The sequence below is a fragment of the Glandiceps talaboti genome, chromosome 10 (genome assembly GCF_964340395.1).
Source record: "Glandiceps talaboti chromosome 10, keGlaTala1.1, whole genome shotgun sequence".
NCBI classification, from domain to species: Eukaryota; Metazoa; Hemichordata; class Enteropneusta; family Spengelidae; genus Glandiceps; species Glandiceps talaboti.
The window spans coordinates 12,387,312-12,407,399 of record NC_135558.1 but is presented as its reverse complement, the minus strand read 5'-3'; the positions used below and the strand labels follow the sequence as shown (position 1 = coordinate 12,407,399).

At 35.3% G+C, this 20,088-nt stretch overlaps 1 protein-coding gene across 5 annotated transcripts in view; it reads left to right on the top strand.

The window, feature by feature from the left end:
- The window catches only part of LOC144440907 (golgin subfamily A member 2-like), a 31,796-nt gene extending 12,706 nt beyond the window's left edge, over positions 1-19,090 (top strand). For 3 of the 5 annotated variants that reach the window (XM_078130361.1, XM_078130358.1, XM_078130362.1), the window contains 19 exons: positions 335-373; positions 3,873-4,029; positions 4,665-4,771; positions 5,393-5,451; positions 6,062-6,122; positions 7,048-7,212; positions 7,918-8,025; positions 8,616-8,703; positions 9,038-9,144; positions 9,521-9,739; positions 10,200-10,313; positions 10,977-11,135; positions 11,711-11,792; positions 12,286-12,335; positions 12,919-13,054; positions 13,594-13,776; positions 14,104-14,210; positions 14,568-14,760; positions 15,883-19,090. In XM_078130361.1, the coding sequence (XP_077986487.1) occupies positions 335-373; positions 3,873-4,029; positions 4,665-4,771; positions 5,393-5,451; positions 6,062-6,122; positions 7,048-7,212; positions 7,918-8,025; positions 8,616-8,703; positions 9,038-9,144; positions 9,521-9,739; positions 10,200-10,313; positions 10,977-11,135; positions 11,711-11,792; positions 12,286-12,335; positions 12,919-13,054; positions 13,594-13,776; positions 14,104-14,210; positions 14,568-14,760; positions 15,883-16,169 (2,421 nt within the window). In that variant the 3' untranslated portion in view covers positions 16,170-19,090. The remainder of the gene's footprint in view (positions 1-334; positions 374-3,872; positions 4,030-4,664; positions 4,772-5,392; positions 5,452-6,061; positions 6,123-7,047; positions 7,213-7,917; positions 8,026-8,615; positions 8,704-9,037; positions 9,145-9,520; positions 9,740-10,199; positions 10,314-10,976; positions 11,136-11,710; positions 11,793-12,285; positions 12,336-12,918; positions 13,055-13,593; positions 13,777-14,103; positions 14,211-14,567; positions 14,761-15,882) is intronic. The other 2 variants (XM_078130359.1, XM_078130360.1) reach the window with 2 other exon arrangements.
- Positions 19,091-20,088: the final 998 nt, after the last annotated feature.

The window sequence follows — 20,088 nt, the reverse complement described above, 5'->3', positions numbered from 1 at the left end:
ACCATAGAGCTTTCTTCAAATATGGAAAATTATATGTTTTTTTATTTTGATCACAGTAGTTTGGTGAATACAAAATATTGCCTCTGGTGTCAACACCTATGTAAATGCATATTAATCTATGAAATTCTGTGAAATCATACATTTGGAATATTAGCTGTTTATGGTCAAAATTATTTTGCGTCCTGCTTTCCCATTACATGCATCTATCTGTTTATGTTTGTGTTTTGTCAGCATTCCCAATTTGCTTTATCATGTTAAGTTATAGTAGCTCCAAGTTTGTACTGTGCAAAGAGTCTAAAACAATCTTTTTGCGCTGTTCCATTCATTGCTACAGAAAAGCCAGTACAGAAAATTACAAGAACAATTAGAAAAGGTAAAAAAAATGATTTGTTTAGTTTTCACATCTCAAGTATGTAGATAATTTCATCAGTTCACCCCTAAAGTCTCTCTGTTTTAGTATAATCTCATTAATGTTATCAATTCAGGAGCATTTCATTATGAAATTTAACGGGGGAACAGGTGTAATTATTTCACTTGAGGACATCCTTTGATTTTCCTGGCTTCGTCATATAACATGTAAAGTTCAAGTTCTCTCTGCTTTGTTCAATTTTAACACGTCTGCTGTTTATTGCCTGCATTTCTCAGTTCTGTTTATTTCTTGTTCTAATATCTGACATCACTTTTGTTGTTGCATCTTGTTGTGTTTCGTTTCTTGTATGCGCTGTTGTGCCTTGCCTTGCCTTGCCATGCCATGTGCTCTTCTTTTTAATCATAGCATTTATTGTTATGCGTGAGAAATTTGGTAGCTAATGTTTGTCATCTTTACAAACTGCAGAATGATGTAGCTTCTAATTATTGTTAATATCTGGGTATAGCTTTGTTAATCTATATGTAGTAAATGTAATTAGAGGTCTTATGGTAGCATTCCAAGAGTAACTCAATTAAGAATTGCATGAGCTTTTAGAGGCATGTAGCCTCCTTTAGATGTGTGAATGAAGTGAAAGTTAAACTCACTCCCATTTCACTTCATTCACTGACATTTCCAGAAGGAGGCTGTATGTACCTGAAAACTTGTGCTATTATCAACACAGTTACTACCAAACTAGAGAGACTATAGCATTTCAGTTATGCTACACAATGTTGTATACATGATCTCACACACAACATTTTTTGTTACGAATTACATGAATAAAATACTGACACTGGTAGCATGCACACACATGGAATGTTACATTTTATCTCACTCTGAACACAAATGAACAGTTTTTCTGTTTGAATCTTCTGTGTTTCATCCGACAGGGATGGTTTTTGTCTGTTGATAGTGAGATAAATAGTATCATTTAATATGTTTGCATGTTATCAATGTCAGTATTTTGTAATTTCTAACAAAAAAAACTTTTTGTTTGATGTTTAAGAAACATGCTGCCTAATTGAAACTCTATAGTCACTCTGTTGTGGTTGTAATCTCAGAGTGTTCCCAGAATAACTCTATTTAGTATAAAGTGATTGTTATCCATTCATTACATCACAAACTTCCTGTCAATCTTAATGCTAACAGAGTACACATGTGAATGCTTTGATATTGATGTCTATTTTGACCAATTTATGATCAAAGTTAGACATTACGGTATTGTCAAAGTCATAAAAATTCATTCTGGCTGTCGACAACTCCATGTTCTCACCATAATAGGAGCATATATTTCATTTGTTATTTCTGAGAGCCTTCTAATAAAATGACAGCAAACTTTCAAACCATTCTAAGTAGTCAAACTTTATGGAAAACAGTCACCAAAGTTTGTAAATAGTTTATAAATATGAAAAGCTATGCCTACATGAGGGTCTATTAACTCCTCTATATGTCTCCTTCAACTAGAGACTGCAAAAGTGAATATCATGTGATGAAGTAAACCTTGGTAAACCACTGTCACTGTTAATTTTAAACCCATAGGTACCATCTATAAAGTATAAGTCTCTACAAGGTCTCATATACGTCTCTTTGCTGCAAGTTATAATGCCTGTGCATGGTATCATTACAGAATATGGCTGTTTTTGAAGAAGCTTGCCCAAGCTATTAAATGAACTATCAAAATCAGTGAGCCTGATCACAAGGTTTCATGTTGAGATAGACATCATAAACATAACACACACACATCACTTACACAGTGTCAACTCTTTATTTAGTTAATGATATAAACAGTAATAACATGCACACTACTACAATTACAATAGACACGAGATATAATTTCTTAAAGTTCAAACAAAATCCATGGTCAGCAGCCAACTGAACTGTTTCTTTCATGCAGTTACTGTTTATATCATTAACTAAATAAAGAGTCCACACTGTGTATGTGATGTTGGTGTGTTATATCTTTCTAGTGTCTATCTCAACATAAAACCTTGTGATAAGGCTCACTGATCTTGATAGTTTGTTTAACAGTTTGGGCAAGCTTCTCTGAAAAGAACTGTAATTCTAACTTTAAGCAAGCTGTGAATAGAAATTTAAACTCTCAAGCCTACATGCAGCTGTGTGTTGTAATAGAATATATCTTTGTGTAACATACGTATAACCAAGGCTTTTTGCTAGCTTTGCTAGTAGTTGTTCAGTTTTGTTGGATCAAATCATGTTAACAACATATTCATTTGGGATTCATTATTCTCAAAACTTTTATATATTACATGTATAACATTATTTACATTGCACAGCAAAACGTTTTCTCAGTTCCCACACTTAAAACTCCTATATTGAAATTCTGACATAGATATATCAATGAAATTATATATTGATACTGAATATACAGAATTAGTGTGTGTTCATGTCCAAGTGCCAATTTTCAAGACATCGATAAAAGAATGTCCCAACTCTTGTCTTCATTCATAAAGTTCATAGATTAAATTTAGTATCACATGATTCATATAATGTCAACAATATTTAAAATTTGTTTGGGACGATTGGACAATGTCATACAAGCTCAACAGCGAACTTCGTTTGTTTGGGTCGGGGGGGGGGGGGGTGTCTGGCATCGATGTGATCGCTGAACTTCATTTTTGCACTTTTAGCTGAGATGTTGATAAGGTGAAATTTACTTGTAATGTGAGATACAGTGCTGGGTTTACGATAGTATTTTGATGTGTTTACCATCATCTCAGTAAACAGGTTCATAATGTTGGAACTTCATGTTTACTTCATATTACCATTATATTTTTTACATTGCATCGATCATAGTGGTGTGACCACTAAAATTTTGATCAGGTTTACATCATATATAGACGTGCCATGTCGCACTTGTGAATGTTCATTTAGGGTGAGGGGGTAGCGGGTTTTGTCCTAAATGAACGATGTTCATTCATTGAGCTTGTCGGACATTATGCGATTGTCCCTTATATTGCTGTTTTTAAAGTTGAAATACTTGATTACACATCATGGACCTATTGTTCAAGTTTTAGACATGTATAGAACTTGTTACTTAAATTTTGCAAAATTCTAAGTTTTATAAATCTCTTATAATTTTAATAATCACTTCAATATGATGGAAATAATGTCAGAAATCGAATGACATTCATAAAAAAATTTTTAGGGAAAAAAATGAATTTTCAATTTCGGAGATATATTTGTCAGGGTAGGGGTTAAATGTATGTTTTGTTTATTCGATTGTGTACCAGGTATTATGGTCACATGATGTAGACGTGTCTGTTACAGGAATGAGTGGAGTATGATTTGTGTGTTTTATATTTGTTTGCAGTCTATGCATTATGTGGACATGTGACTGTTAATTTCAGGAGAGAGTGGCATGACTGTTTGATTTGTGGATTTGGATATTTAATTGTGTATTAGATGGATACACCATGTGGACATTGTTTGTTATTACTTCCAGGAGAGAATGGATCACCAGGGCACAATGATGAAGGAGATGGGGTCTTTGAGAGAACAGTTACAAGTACATATCCAGACCATTGGAATTCTAGTCTCAGAAAAGTCAGAACTACAGACCTCCCTTAACCAAAGTCAAATGGCCTACAAACAAAAATTAGGTAAGTATCTCTGTTTTGCTTGTGTCAACAACGTTAAAGACAGAAAACAGTTTGAATATGCAATAAAACTTTCAAAATATTTCAAAATAAAGCAATGAAGCACAGGTTAGGGATAGACCACCCAATGAATGAATGAATGGATACTGTCCAGTCTAATAATGTAAGAGATTGGGATTGTGTACAATGTGACAGAATGGTAAGGTGTATTTCCCATAATGCAACATTCAAGATGGTAGAGTTGCAATTTCCATATTTACAATTGCCTTGTAAAAATTGAAAAATATTAAAAATACGATATTAATATACACATGTATCAAATTTCATCATAACATAAACAAACAATATTTTAATGTTTTTGCTGATATGTTGAATATATAAAGAACAAACTGTGAAAATATGGAGTCAATATCTTTATTTATAACAAAGTTATGACATTATAACTAAGTAAAGAATGGGGATGAAAAATAGCCTATTCAACAAGCTTAAAATATAAACTCTTTTAGTACATGTTAAAGTGTTGAAAAAAGTTAATTTGTTCTAATAAAGAGTACTACTGATACTGCAAACATCATTCGTAAATCAGCAAATGTATATTTTTAAAATGTCCCGTGTTTATGATACTTTTCTGATGATAGATGAAGTTGATAATCTAAGCAGTCGACTTCAAGCATCACGACACAGAGTAGCAGAACTAGAAAGAGACTTTGCATCAGTTAATAATACCAGTCACCAGTATGAAAAGGTGAGAAACAATTTTTGGTCATCATCAAAACATTGCCAAGAAATGATTACCAAAGGTAAACCTGGAGGTAATGGACATGACTTGATTGACATTTCGACATCAAATAGTTGGCTGATATCAGTTTTCACCACTCCTAGATCAGTCACAGAAGTCATAGCTTATTTCACATTTGTTGAGTGAAAATAATCAAGGAGTCAATGCAGAAGTCTTTTTCTGATAAACGAACAGGTGCTACAGGTACATGCTGATGCATATAGACCTGCAGTGACACCCATGCACATGTATAGAAAGTTTGGTGTGAAAAAAAAGGTTTTTTTTAAAGATAGACACAAACTAGAAGTTTTGTTGGGACATGATGATCTAAGCTGTTGAAGGTTGATTTAATTGTGTGAGTTGGGTGGCATTTCTGATGACGTCAGTGACCTTGCAGTGTACACTTTTGTGCATTTCCAGTGTTTACACCATGTATCATATCTCTGCACAGCAATGGAACCGTTATCACCAACCTGTGTAATCTACCACATCGAACAACAATACTTTTGTTTGTGTCTATCATAGTAAGCTGAAAGGTTAGTCTCTACTGTCACATAATGAATGCAAATATCTCAATTTTCCTTTCAGGCCAACAAAGAACTTGACAAATCCATGGATCAAGTAAAAATTGATCTTTATAATTTTAGGTGAGTGTACAGTACTAGTTATGTCATTATATTCCACATTGTCATGTAATAATTAGACTTGTAGAAATTATTGTGGTCCTGAGTTCTGACTTACACCACCTTTTTTGGTACATACACATTTAAGTGACCTTGACCTTCAAGGTCAAAGGTTAAATCAACATGCCATTTGACAGGTATTTTGTCTGTCTGTCTGTCTGTCTGTCTGTCTGTCTGTCTGTGTCTGCATGCCTGTGTGTGCCTGTCTGTCTGTCTGTCTCTGTTTGTCTGTCTGTCTGTCTGTCTATCTGTCTGTCTGTCTCTGTTTGTCTGTCTGTCTGAGTCTGTCTGTCTGTCTGTCTCTGTTTGTTTGTCTGTCTGTCTGTCTGTCTGTCTGTCTGTCTGTCTGTCTGTCTGTCTGTCTGTCATATATCTCTATAAAGTGTTGATGGACTTAACTGATTTTGCCAGACTTGACTTTTAAGTGGTGCTTTTCCTTGGTTGACGAGCCATTACAAGGTTGCCACTGATTGGAAAATATACACAACTATACTGCTTTATTGTAATCATTAACAACAGAGAACAGATTGACTTCTGAATATCTGTAACCTCAAAATTCTGTTTTCTTTTGTAGGAAAAGTAACGATGATCTAACACAACAGAATTCTGAACTTTCCAGCCAACTGCATGCCAAGGTAGGCCTATCTTAAAGTACATCAAACAAATATTACGCTAGTTATATGTGTATGCATCAAATATAGTTTCCCTATTAAAGTTTAATTAATTTATGCTTGTTTTGCTATAATATGCCATACATGTCCCAGTTACTGAAGGTCTGCCCACTTCACATGTACAGATTGCAAGAGGGTACCTCAGATTTGGTGAAATGAGGGTTAACATTTTGTTGAAGCTGCTTATGATATGGCAATGCACAAAGCTGTGCACAGATAGTGTGTAAAATAACTGTATATTCTTAAAAGAGCATTACAGTAGTGGTTAGGCATGTTCTGATTACTGGTAGTCACTAATTAAACAGAACAGAGAGCATTACAGGGTTAACTTAGGAACTTCATTTCTGTTGTCTTTATGCTACAATAGTCACTATTCTGGCCTTCACATTCATCCTCATAAGGGATTGTGAACAGCACTCCTAGTGGCCAAACCATGAAATGTTTCATCCTTCTGATAACTAGAATATGGCATAATACTAGTATTATATCCACTGTTACATTGAAAATCTGTGTCTGTAGTAATTTCATAACACTGACATGCTGTTACAGATGAATTAAAAAAATATATGAGTTTGTAAAAGTAGGGATAATAACATATCTACAGATGTTATTGTAACATGATATTTCAGATTTATATCTTTTGTTTGTAGATCATAACCTACAAACATTAAAAAGAGAATTTCAAAGACAAAAAATGAATGACTATTTTTCTTTTGTTTGTAGATCTCAGAGGTCCATTCTTTAGAACATAACTTACAAACATTACAAGAGAAAGTAAATATGTCCGAGTTAATGATACAACAACTTTCTAGTTGTTGTTCATAATCTAGAAACATTACATGAGAATTTCATTAAAAAAAATGAACGACTATTTTTCTTTTGTTTGTAGATCTCAGAGGTCCATTCTTTAGAACACAACTTACAAACATTACAAGAGAAAGTAAATATGTCCGAGTTAATGATACAACAACTTTCAAGTAGTGGTACTGACAGTCAGCAAACCTTACAACAACTACAGGATGACAAGTCAACACTAGAACAAAAAGTACAACAGGTAGGAAATTAGGAAACCAGAAAATGGTGATATCTCATTTTGTCAAAGGTTCTCCATTTCCGGTTGTACCCATTCAAAGGTTCCCCATTTCCACTTGTACCCATCCCAAGGTTTCGTATTTTGATGTTAAGATCTTCAGAAATTGAGTACATAACATTACATATTTAATAAAATTCATTCTGGTGGGTGGGTGGGTTGGTTGTTTGGTTGGTTGGTTTGAAAATAATGGTAAAAGTATGTCTGTTCTCTGTTGTTAAGTTTTGTTTAGAAATTTTTGTATCAGTCTGTATTGTTTGGGTCAGAGGTGGTTGCCATAGTAATTACCTTGGGGTTCCTAATATACCCATATAAAAACCCCATTACGATCCGTAATAATCTAATAATAATAAGCAAATACGTAACTTTGTTTTGTATATTTTATTTAGACATTTTCATATTCTTTGGGTCCGAGGTGGTTGCCATGGTAATCTATATTGTTACCTTGGGCTAAATAGTGCACCCATATGAAATCCCAATCTTGACCAGGATAAAGCTATAATAACCTTCTCTCTTTTGTTTTGTTTCCCTTTCTTTTCCTTCCACTAACCTGCATGTCGTCTTTAAAAATAATGGTTCCCCATCCTCTGCTTGCATGTCAATAATTCTCCTGCCTGTACCACTTCGCCCTATCTCCTCTATTTCTCTTTCCGTCTCGCCTTTATTCAGTATCAACAATCCTTCCAACAGCTATCATCTGAGAGAGAACAGCTGATTTCACAATACCAACAAGATACTAGTCATTTACAACAACAAATTCAGCAGTTGGCAACACAGGTAAGTTAGCTGTACACACGCACTGTGTGTGTGTGTGTGTGTGTGTGTGTGTGTGTGTGTGTGTGTGTGTGTGTGTGTGTGTGTGTGTGTGTGTGTGTGTGTGTGTGTGTGTGTGCGCACATGCGTGCATGTGTGTGTGTGAGGGAAGAGAGACAGACAGACAGTGAGACAGACAGACAGTGAGACAGACAGACAGACAGACAGACAGACAGGCAGATAGACTATGAAAGTGGTGACTTGTTATGTTATTGTGAAAATGAAGACAATTTCATGTTCATTAAACTATTATTTCCTTGGGACAAGTTAAAAAGCACAGATCAAAAAAGAAGAAAAAATATTGTAATACCAAAAATGACAGTAATAAACCTGTTCATTTTGTATTATCCAACTTGAGCAAAATAAATGGTATACGTTGTACAGTTTTATATGATTCTGTACAGTTGAACAATTATTGATGACAGGCATAAAATAGAGTCATCCTAGGTTATCATAAAAGATGGCCAGCTGTTACACACACAGTATACATACACACACATAAGAACGTCGTGTTATGGCATTAATAATCTGTTTGTTGATCTAATGTATTCCAGGTGAAATCACTTATAGAGGAAAGAGATCACCTCCTGAAACAACAAAATAGATTACAAAACAGACTAACTGAAGTGGAGCAGGCCATAGGTAAGATACTATTAACAAACAAGAATTGAACAGTTCACCAAGGTTTACTATGCACTCACAGAATTAAAACCAAGTCACCTAAAATAGTGTTGTTTTGCTTTATTAAAGCTTAGTGATACATAGTCAGTCAAAACAAAAATGTAACATTTTATTGCCTGACTTGATACATATTAAAATCAAATAAACATTGCTACATTTCAGAACATAGTTTGACAAATATTAGCATGTTCTGTGTGGGAGCTACTATCTTGACAGGTTGTCCACCCCAATAGTGACTATATTTATTTGTCAGGAAGCAAACACTCAAGTCATTGTAACTTTTATTTCTACACAGCTGTAGAGACTGAGAAGGCTATAGCTGCACAGCAAGAGGAGATGGCAAGAAGACTTGAAGAGAAGGAAAGTGAAAAGGAACAGATATTACAGCAATACAGATCACAGGTACATGACTGTACTTCTATTGTCAAAGTGGCAACTCAGATACGATTATTTTGGGGTCACGTGTGATAAATATTTGACTGGTAGACTTTCCAAGTGAGACCAGAAAAAAAAGAGAAAAGAATTGTTTCTGGTCAGGACATTTGTCTAAAGTGAACTTTGTGAATTAAATTTTTTTTTTTTATAATATATCATATCTCTGATGGTCTTGGAATTGTAGCGTCTGATATTGATAGCCTCACTGATCTCTTTTGGGAAAATTATGTGGGAATGTATCAACAATGGAGAGAGAGTCCCAGTCGATGTTATGATTGTAGCTATGGGAGTGTTCATTTAAAGGCGATGCTACAATTTTTGTCTCAATTTTGATGATTTCCAGACAAATGACAATGCCCAGCTGGTTAGATTGTACCAAGAGAAGGAAGAGAAAGTTGAGGAATTGGAAGGCATTCTAAGTAGAATGAAAGAAGAATCTGTTGACAAAACACAATTATTAGATACCATGCAGAGTGATAAAGCTACTATTAGCAGAGCATTATCTCAAAATAAAGAACTAAAAGCACAACTAGCTGAACTTCAAAATGGTTTCGTTAAAATGGTAAGTTTGAGCTTATGTTCTTTGTAGTGCTAGCAGTGTATGCATGCCATTTTTTCTTGCAAATGGTCATCAGATCACAATCACGATCACGATCACGATCAAGATATGCATATAAATTATCATGGACAAGCCAAGCCTTTGAACAGAAAATATGGATTGTTTATCCTGTTCAACATCATGACAACCTGTGTCTACGTCATTGGTTCTATTGTGCTCGGAATATAGAAGTCAAACATTCCAAGTCGCCATTATTTTTCTCGCTTTTTCATAAATTATGGTTGAGAAGGTATAATTACTATTATTCTTCAATATTTTACTTCATTCAACTGGAAAATATGTGGTTTGTCACCACTTGTCTAGGGGCTCAGAGTCAAAGATGCATATGAGTAGTATAGGGAGAAGACCACCTAGTACACACTGTATTGTTAATTTGCATAAATTATGTTGTTTTTGTACACAGAGTAATGATAATATGGAAATGATGAGTCAATACCAGTCTGAACAACATATCAGTAAGGAGTTAGCTACTAGACTTAGTGAACAAGAAGATGAACTTAGAGAAGTCAGAGAACAGGTAAAATAAAGTCAAAAAATTGTTGCTATGTTATCATTTCTTTCATATCCACAGTGATTATTGCATCCACTGGAAAATATTCCATGCTTTGCACGGTACCGTATATATATATATATTTTTTTTTTGTAAGGTAAAAACTGGTGTATGGCATTACCACAATTTGATTAGAGACTAAGTCAGATCTCTTAATATAAGTAGCACTCAACAGGCATCATTGACTGGGACAAATCCCACAAATTTAATGTATAACTATGACAAGAACATAACATGCTACTGTTTTTCCAATCTATTCTACCGAATTAGAAAATACTCCCGGACAAAACTCTCACTTACTCTTATAGATATGAGATAACTACAACTCGAATAAAGACTAAGTCAAAAATAACCCTCCCTACTTCAGTGAAGACAACTGCAGAGCCAATCATGAACAAGCAAATGACATCTGCCCCCACATACACACTTGCTCTAAAGTACTAAATAAAAAGAACAGTAACTACCATTAATAATAGATTTAGTGGCAAGTTTGTCGACAATTAAAAAAAAAATCTACGTCATTGCACCACTTCAGACAAAATGTCCTGACCAGAAACAATTTTTTTGGCCTAATTCACCAATTATTAGTTTCTAAGTTCTCATGGTATTATATTTTGATTTTGTCTTCAGCTTAACTCAAAAGAAAAACAGTTAGAAGAAATAAAGGCACAAAATTTTGAATTGAACAAACAGCTTGCTCAGCAAGCACAGCTTACAGACCATATGAGGCATTATGAGGCTCAGGGGCAACTCACTGAAACATTACAAAGAGAACTTGCATCAGCTCAGGTAGGTAAACGGTATGATACCACACTGTTGTATTAAAGGAACAATACAGCTGTTTTCCATAGACCTAGTCAAAACTATTAAATGAACTATCAAGATCAGTGAGCCTGACAATAAGGTTTCAGGTTGAGATAGATACCAAAATGATAAGTAACACACAAACATCACTTGTGTGGGCTCTTTATTTAGTTAATGATAAAAACAGTAACAGCATGCACACTACTACACAAGGTATAATCAGTTGAAGTTCAAACAAAATCCATGGTCACCAGCCAGTGAAAGTTGGTAGAATCTGACAATTTACAGTTGATTTGACAAAATAAAGAATGAAAATCATTGACAAAAACATATACAGGATAACTGCTTCAGTATATTGACTACATTTTTAGGTAATAGGTAGTATGTGTCTAAACTGTACCAGATTCTGAGCTCACTCACTCACTCACTCACTCACTCACTCACTCACTCACTCACTCACTCACTCACTCACTCACTCACTCACTCACTCACTCGCTCCAATAAATTACTTACGTTTTCCTATACATCACAGTCAGTTTTATGGTTTATTTTGTTTGCAGGAGAATACAAACATTTTGTCAACACAGAATAGTGAATTAAGAGTACAGTTAGCAGAATTACAGAATAGATTAACGTTACAAGGTAAGAAAAAACTTACAACTAAGAAAATGATTTAAAGCTGTCAGGACGTCCCAAATGATTTGAAAACCATATACCTGTACTTTATTATTATATTATAAAGAGTCCAGCCAGACTTATTTCTGACTTTAGTAAACTTGTATTAATTAGTGTTATCAAGTAACATACGAGTGATAAAATAGCACCTTGGTAACTTATGCAACTTTCTTGTAAAGAAGCCATACTGCACTAGACATGTGTTATGCCAATTTTGGGATTTCCTGCAAAGGTTTATGGGAAATATCGAGTAGTGACATCATACTTAGCACAATTTTTTTGTCTTGACACTCTTAGTATTTGTTAAGACAAAGTGTGACCGACATAGCATTCTTCCAGACTCTCAGGGGTGGGTGGATATTGGAGGACTCTGGGTAACCAAGACTAGTAATAGAGGAGTACTGATATCATCATCACTGCCTGATGTCATTTTCTTTTACTTTTTTGTCTTTGGGTACAGCAACGACAAACCAAGAGGGCAGTGAAGGTTCCATGGATAGATCAGACATGGTAAGTATCTGAGAACCATTTGTTAGCAACATACACCACGGTACATGTAGTCCAAGGCAATGAAAGTCAGATGTGTTTGGTCGATATGACGCCAAATTACAGTCAAAGACAGAGCCAATTGCTCTCAAATGCATAGTGGAACACAGCTGCTAACACACTTGGAATCGGCACAGCTTTTATCCCTAAAAAATATCCCAAGTTGTCAATAAATCTGCTTACTTCTCCCCGATGTCAGACGGCAACCTGTCAAATGATCCGTAAAATGAATTTTTTAAACAGCACATCTCATGAAGCCGATTTTATTGTACAATATGTCGACTGATATTTTGAGCATTGTAAAACAAATGACATAGACATGTATTGTCATGATGTAGAATGACCAGGGTAATAATTCCCATATTTTTGGTTTGGATATGTTCAACCTACCTTGATGTTTGATGTACTGTATTTGTGTGGAGGACTATTAAATTGAACTAAAAGACTGAGACAAGTAGAAATAACAAGCGTGATTTTGAAATGTTGTATGATAATTATTACATGTTGAATTTTAGATCTTGCTTAAAAATTAAAATTCTTCATGTAGGTGGATTCCTTGTCTGCTGCAATCCGACAACTAGAAATGGAACGTGACCAGCTGACATTACAGTTCCAAGAACAACATGAACAGCATAGACTTTTATTGGACCAAATGGAGCAGATAAAGAAAGAACAAGCACAAGGTAACTAACTGTACACAGACTCAAATATACAGTACAAGATCTGAGATCAATGAGTAATTATCTGCGTTTCTCATGGGGACAGCAACTAACGCAAATGCAATTTGCACATTCTTGTTTTCATTGTATGTAGCAGGAGCAACACAAATTTATAATTGGGGACCGAGTAGGATAGGGGTTGCAGTGTGAAGGATTTAATCGTAATGCACTTACAGACAACCCAGCTGTATAAATGGGAACTGGGTAGGAGAAAGGTTGCAATGTGAAACATTTAATTCCATGCACTTACAACTTGTGCCCAGGATAACCCAGCTGTATAAATAGGAACCTGGTAGGATGAAGATTACAATGTGAATGCTGTAATCCTATGTGCTCACAGAGGCTGCGACAGATGATATGCACGTCTGGAAATTTAGAAAGCGTAAAGGACCGTTGTGCCATTACAGGTCCATACTGGGGGAAATAATAAAATGCTTTGAGTACGATGTAGAAATGTACTTGTGAAAACTGACATTATAATGTATTTTTTGTCAATCAAATAGCACCAGCTGTAACTCCAGAGGGTAACTTTATAACTAAAGAAGCATACGAAACGCTACAAATAGCCATGGAGAAGTTAGAAGAGAAATTCACCAGAGTAATGAGAGATAAAGCTGACTTGAGTGATAAATTACAAGAATTAGAACATATATGTTTACAGTTGTCTGGGGAGACTGAAACGATAGGTAAGTTCTATATTTTTTTGATGTCTGTCTATACATTTTTGTGAACATAGTGTTACCAAAATGTCAACATTGCTTTCAAAGAAGACATACACGTGTTTAGACCTCCTTACATTTCAGTTACATGTATATGTGGTATCATTATCAATATGTCCTGTTGGCCCTAGAGTATCTGACTTAGTCTCTGAGGGAGTTTTTTCGAAAGCTTCCTGTACGGTTATCTCAAAAAATTACCCATCTTGTTAAAGATATGACACATTTTTTGGAAACAGCAAAGAAAGCGTAACAAGACATTATGATTTTAATTCACTTCTATTTTTTTTTTCGTAGGAGATTATATTAGTTTATATCATGAACAAAGGGATAGACTTCGACAGAAGCAGAAAGAAAAGGAAGAATATGTACGGAAATTGGCACTTGAGAAAGAAGAAATGCAGGTAAGGAGTGCAGAATATACTGTTTGTAATTCAAACTGAGCATGCCCAGATGCAAAGGACTATGGGATTATTTTGTTGATGTGGTAATACCTAATCAATGATGACTGGATGCTTCCAAGAGTTCCAAATGTTCCAAGAGTAGACTAGATTATCTGTGTTTCAAGCAATTATCTATGTGACTGAATAAGTAAACAGTGATTGCTTCATGTTTGTTAATGGAATGATCCACATTTCCCACAATGCATCGTTCAAAATGTCTGGTGTGGAAGTTTCCCTATTGATTTCAATACGGATTGGCATGTGAAAGAACACAGTTGTGCTACAATGCCATTGGCACTATTTCTTTGTTTTTTTCAGAGGAGATTAGGCCAACTTCAGGGTCTTGTCATGCAATTACTTGGAGAGAAGAATTATTTACATCCCTACAACAAACAAACCACACAGACTTTAACCCAGTCCTTCCCTGACACAACAGTTCCGGTCTCAGCACAGACTTTACCAAACTCTGATAGAAACTATGGTTTCAATTCTGAAAGTGGAGTGGATAACGGTAAGGATATTGATGTGTACTAAAATAATGATCTACTTTGAAACTCAAAAATGGATATAATGTGAAGTGTTTAAAAAGATTCATGTTGATTGGTTGAAGCTTTTATAGATATTCATCCCGATTGTTGAAACTTTTGTAAGGGTCATTTCAATTGGTTGAAACTTTTCACAAGGTTCATCTCGATTGGTTAAAGCTTTTCTAAGGGTCATTTCAATTGGTTGAAGCTTTTTAAAAGGTTATTTAGATTGGTTGAATCTTTTGTAAGGGTCATTTCAATATTGGTTGAAGCTTTTCAAAAGGTTCATCTTGATTGGTTGAATCTTTTCAAAAGGTTTATCTTGATTGGTTGAGGCTTTTCTAAAGGTTCATCTTGATTGGTTACAAATAGAAAAATAAAAATGACGTCAGTTGTCTGTAGCAATACTGACTATCACAAATTAATGCAGCTATGTATTTTTTTCCAATCAGTGGAACCATTCTGAGAGTTTCAGATCAGCCTACAAAATGAAAATGAACATTTCAAAACTAATTTTATTTCAAATAAAGAATAATATTTGAGGTGCACCATACATCTGAAAACTTCAAACCATTCTCTTTTTTCAAATCAAGAAGAATGTTTGAGATGTACTATGAAATCATATATCATATCGTATTATATCATATGGTGTCGTATTGTATCACATCGCATTGTATTGTATATCATATATCATATCATATTGTATCATATATCATATCGTATTGTAGCGTATCTTACATCATATCTTTTCATATCATATATTATATCATATATCAAATCATATCATATCATATACCACACCACACCACACCATATCTCCTCATCCCAACCCTACACCATAGTAGATTATGTTACATTACATTGTGCTACAGCACTTGACATTAGCAGTTTCCAGGGCACATAGACTATGAAACAACATATCTAGACTACCAAATTTGTAAGGTGGTAGGTAGTGTTTTAGACCAATGGAAATTAATAGAACATTGTAGCAGTAAGAGCTCACTTAGCTATTCGAATCTGACAACTTAAATTCAGGCCGTGTTTATGATAAGATGTAATATATGATATGTAGCATAACATAACAAAATGCCCTCGCTATCTTCCAGAGTACGACTGGCCTTCTACGGACTCAGAAAGCACATCAAGCACTGAAGAAATAAAGATGAGAGCTGATCGTATAGATCATTCAAGACCAGCAGAGGAATATATTACCACTAGCAGTATACCTGAGCAATTAAATAAAGACATTATAGCTGGTGGGGACAGAACTGCTAAACAGATAATGGAACTCTTAGAACAAATGGGGTCTCCACATTCTATAGACAAAAAGATTCTCCTAGATCATGCTTTCTATCCATGTAAATGTTGCACCGGAGAGTTGATAAATGTCTAACCCTTCTGAAGCTCTTGGTTTCTAGAAATTATATATAATTACAAATGTATACCCGACAAATGAGGGCTTTTGGCATTGAACGGTTAACACAAGATGGTGGAGGATTGGCAGACCAAAGATGACAGTGCTGGTAACTCTCAGGAGGTGATTGTTAATATGTTTTGGACACTGTGATTACTTGGGGCCAGGGTAAAGTGTAATTGATGTAAAGATGATGGTTAATTGAAAAAATGAGACTTTTGAAGTCATCACAAAAAATCATGCTAAAGTTCTTTTATCAGATGTTAACATGTGTGTTAAACCCTGATGTATAATTCGAGACCTGCTATGAGAGGACTTAATCCAATGGCTGCAGCTGTGAGATTGTGTATGCCCAAAGTTAAAATGGATCATTGTGCTGTTCTTGGTCTACACTAGGGGTAATAATTGTGAAGCACTTTGAGAACGGTGTGTTACAAAAACACTGAGAAGTTAAGAGTATTGTTACATTACTACCATGGTGTTTCATAATTCCCTGGTACAAACCAACTCAGTGTAATGTTCACTGGACCCTAGAATCACAGTGTGTGTTTGTGTATGCATAGAATGAAACATCTAGTCTCAAACAGTAATAGTAACTCGAAAAAATGTTCACAAAGAGGAGAGCAATGCAGGGATAGAAACAAAACCACAGTGCTTCTTGGATCGATCCAGTAGTGTTTAGCTGATTGTATGCTTTCTACACATCAACCCAGTATTGTTGCTGCTTGAGTAAATGGTATTATTATATTGAGACTGGATCTATTTTTCTATTTGGGAAATCACAGCAGTAAGTCCCACTTTTGTTAATATTATATACATGCTGCTGTGTCTTTGTCATTATAATGGGATCAAAGTTGGACATCCTAGAGTTACTCGTAAGTACGTACAATTTCCTGGGTCTTTTTCTTTTTGTATTTCTATATGGTGACATTATTGTCATACAGTTAGGGAATTACAGTATGACAACACTTTATTTTTGCTTATGAACAGGAGTGCAAAGATTCATAAAATTTTTTTGTATATACATATAAATATATTGGTGGTGTTCTCTGAGGACTTTTCTCGGGCCCCCTAAGACTAGAGATTATTAGACACATGTTCAATCAATTGCTTTGTTCACTTCAGTATACTGTAGATCAATGATTGGTCCTGAATATAAATGGAAGCATGCATATATGATCCCAAACTATACGAGTTTGAGTGAAATGCTTCCACCACAGTATGAAATGCTGTGCCAGGCCATTCCACTAGTGAGTAAGCCTCTCCCAACCTCACCCTCCCCAGACACTGCTTGTAAACAAGGTAATTTGTTATTCTTGGCAACCTGCAAAACTTGATCCTATTGTGTCCAGCAACACCATTCAGAAATCAATATTCTGTTCTTCTAATAAAACGTCAACTTGTTGGAACCTAGATACATGGACATCACTTTTGGGAACTACTATATTTTGGGCAATATTTGTCTTGTTTATGCTATTTCATGAATATTCATCCACGGAGTGATGTTCTATCAGGGTTGAACTTGTATGAAGTTTTTATCAAAATTGGACAACCTACAGCCATCATGAACAAAATAAACATTTTTATATGTACATAATTGGAAGACTGATATCTTACCAATTGGAAATGCAGGACTGCCAGGACACATGCTAACACTACATACAGTCAGAGTTGTTTGAACCTAGTGGTCTTAGTTTGAACAGGACTGTCATATTTCTGTGTAAAGCTCCAGTAGCTGTAAGTTGTCATACTTTGGGACTCGATGTTAACTCACTCACTGAAGTATGTCTGATCACGTAATGATCAAGCCTTATTATTGAACATATTTGCAATGGTTGAAAAACAAGAAATCAATTCAATATGTCAATGTGGTTCAGAACTGTTTACACATTTGCATATGGAGGTCACACAGAAATGCAGCTAAGATAAAAACCAATCTCACCTCTGTTCCCCTTTACTACGAGTCTGGCGACTCGTAGTGGCAACCCTGAGGTCACTAGTATTTTCTGACTGAATGGAGAATAACATACCAGCACCAGTAATATCAAAGAAAAATCGGTGAATGTTATGGCAATTTTGAACATTTTGACTAATTTCGAACACAACAGAACAGTGATGTAGACACATGTTGTCGTGACGTAGAACCACCACATATATTCAATTTTTTTTTTTCAACTAGGCTCATGCATGGTATAATAATGTGTACACGGATGTATTGGTCCCACTAATACATTCATGCTGTGTGCTACCATATTTGGGCATGAAATGGACTTTTTACTTTGTCAACAACACAAGGTACAGCAGATTTCAAAATACTGTTCAACAGCTCTGTTTGATACAACCACTCCCATATCAATAAGAAACTACACATGCTGCAGTCTAAGAGCAATATTGCAATTCATTGCTACAAATAAACCATTTAAATCAACATACTGTAACAAGACACAGACGTGCAGGCGCCAGTAGTTTGAAGTTTTGTATTTGATGTCTGCATGGTGGCTCATAAGTTTATTTCATTTAGACAAATTGTTACAAGAAACTGTATTCATTCAATCATGCTATCTTAAACGTGTAGTATGTGTAGTTTCTAATTAGTTTCTGTGTATTTGTATTAGACCGGCTGAATGGTATTTTGAAATCTGCTGTATTTTCCATACACTCATAAATCTGTAACACTCCCAAATGTTCCAAATAGTTGTATAGTAGTTATTTTTGTTGTAAATATATAGTAATTAGTAATAAAATAAAGAAAAACACCAAGCAATTCCATCAATATGTGTACATTATATAATTATATAATTTCAAAATTATCAACAACCCAGAAAATGTAACTTTATTTATGGCTGGATTTATTTATTCAGCTTAATTGTAAAAATGAAGATTGTAAAATGCAATTAAAAACTGAGGAGATAAAACAAAGTTGATCTTGTTTCCCTTCCCTCCATATCCTGTATATATTTGGTAAATATGCTGGCATGGTGAGAGCAGAGAGTCGTGTCTATGAAAGTTACAAAATAATGTGTTTCGTTTACACTTGTTTCTTCTCACAGAAAACGTAATACCAACAAGCTATTTACATTGCTTGGTCACACTGGCACCATGCTTTGGTACCATACACCCACTTTGTCATGCTGCCACCATGCTTTAATACCATACACCCACTTTGTCATGCTGCCACCATGCTTTCATACCATACCCCCACTTTGACATACTATCACCATGCTTTGATACCATACATTCGCTTTGTCACACTGTCACCATGCTTGACTACAATACACTCACTTTGTTACACTATCACCATGCTTTGATACCGTACACCCACTTTGTCACACTGCCACCTAGTCTTGGTTACCCAAACTCTTGCCGCTGGGGGCTCTGCCTACGAGACCTCTCCAAACGAGGGTCTGGGAAACACGTTCCAACTACCCTGTGATGGAAGTCGCACAGTACATTTCCTCCAAACATAAAAAATGGGCTTGTGAGGCCTGTTTGTTGTACATGTAATTAGTCCCCGTCGGATGAAGTCCGAGACGGGGACTTACGGATTGGGTTCCGTTCGTCCATCCGTCCAGAGCCGTTTCTTGGAGATGCTTTCAAACTTGGTACGGGGCAACATACAATGGCATACATATGCACGTCAATTTGTTTCATGATACGATCCAATATGGCCACCTAGCAACCATTTTGTTTGCAATTTTTCCCTGTCCAAAGCCATAACTCAGACATGCTTGAACAGATCTCATTCAAATTTAGTATTAGGACAGTGTTCTATGACATACATGTGCATATTCATTGGTGTCATGATACAATACAATATGGTCGCCTAGCAGCCATTTTGTTTGCGAATTTTCCATGTCCAAAGCCATAACTCAGACATGCTTTAACAGATCTCATTCAA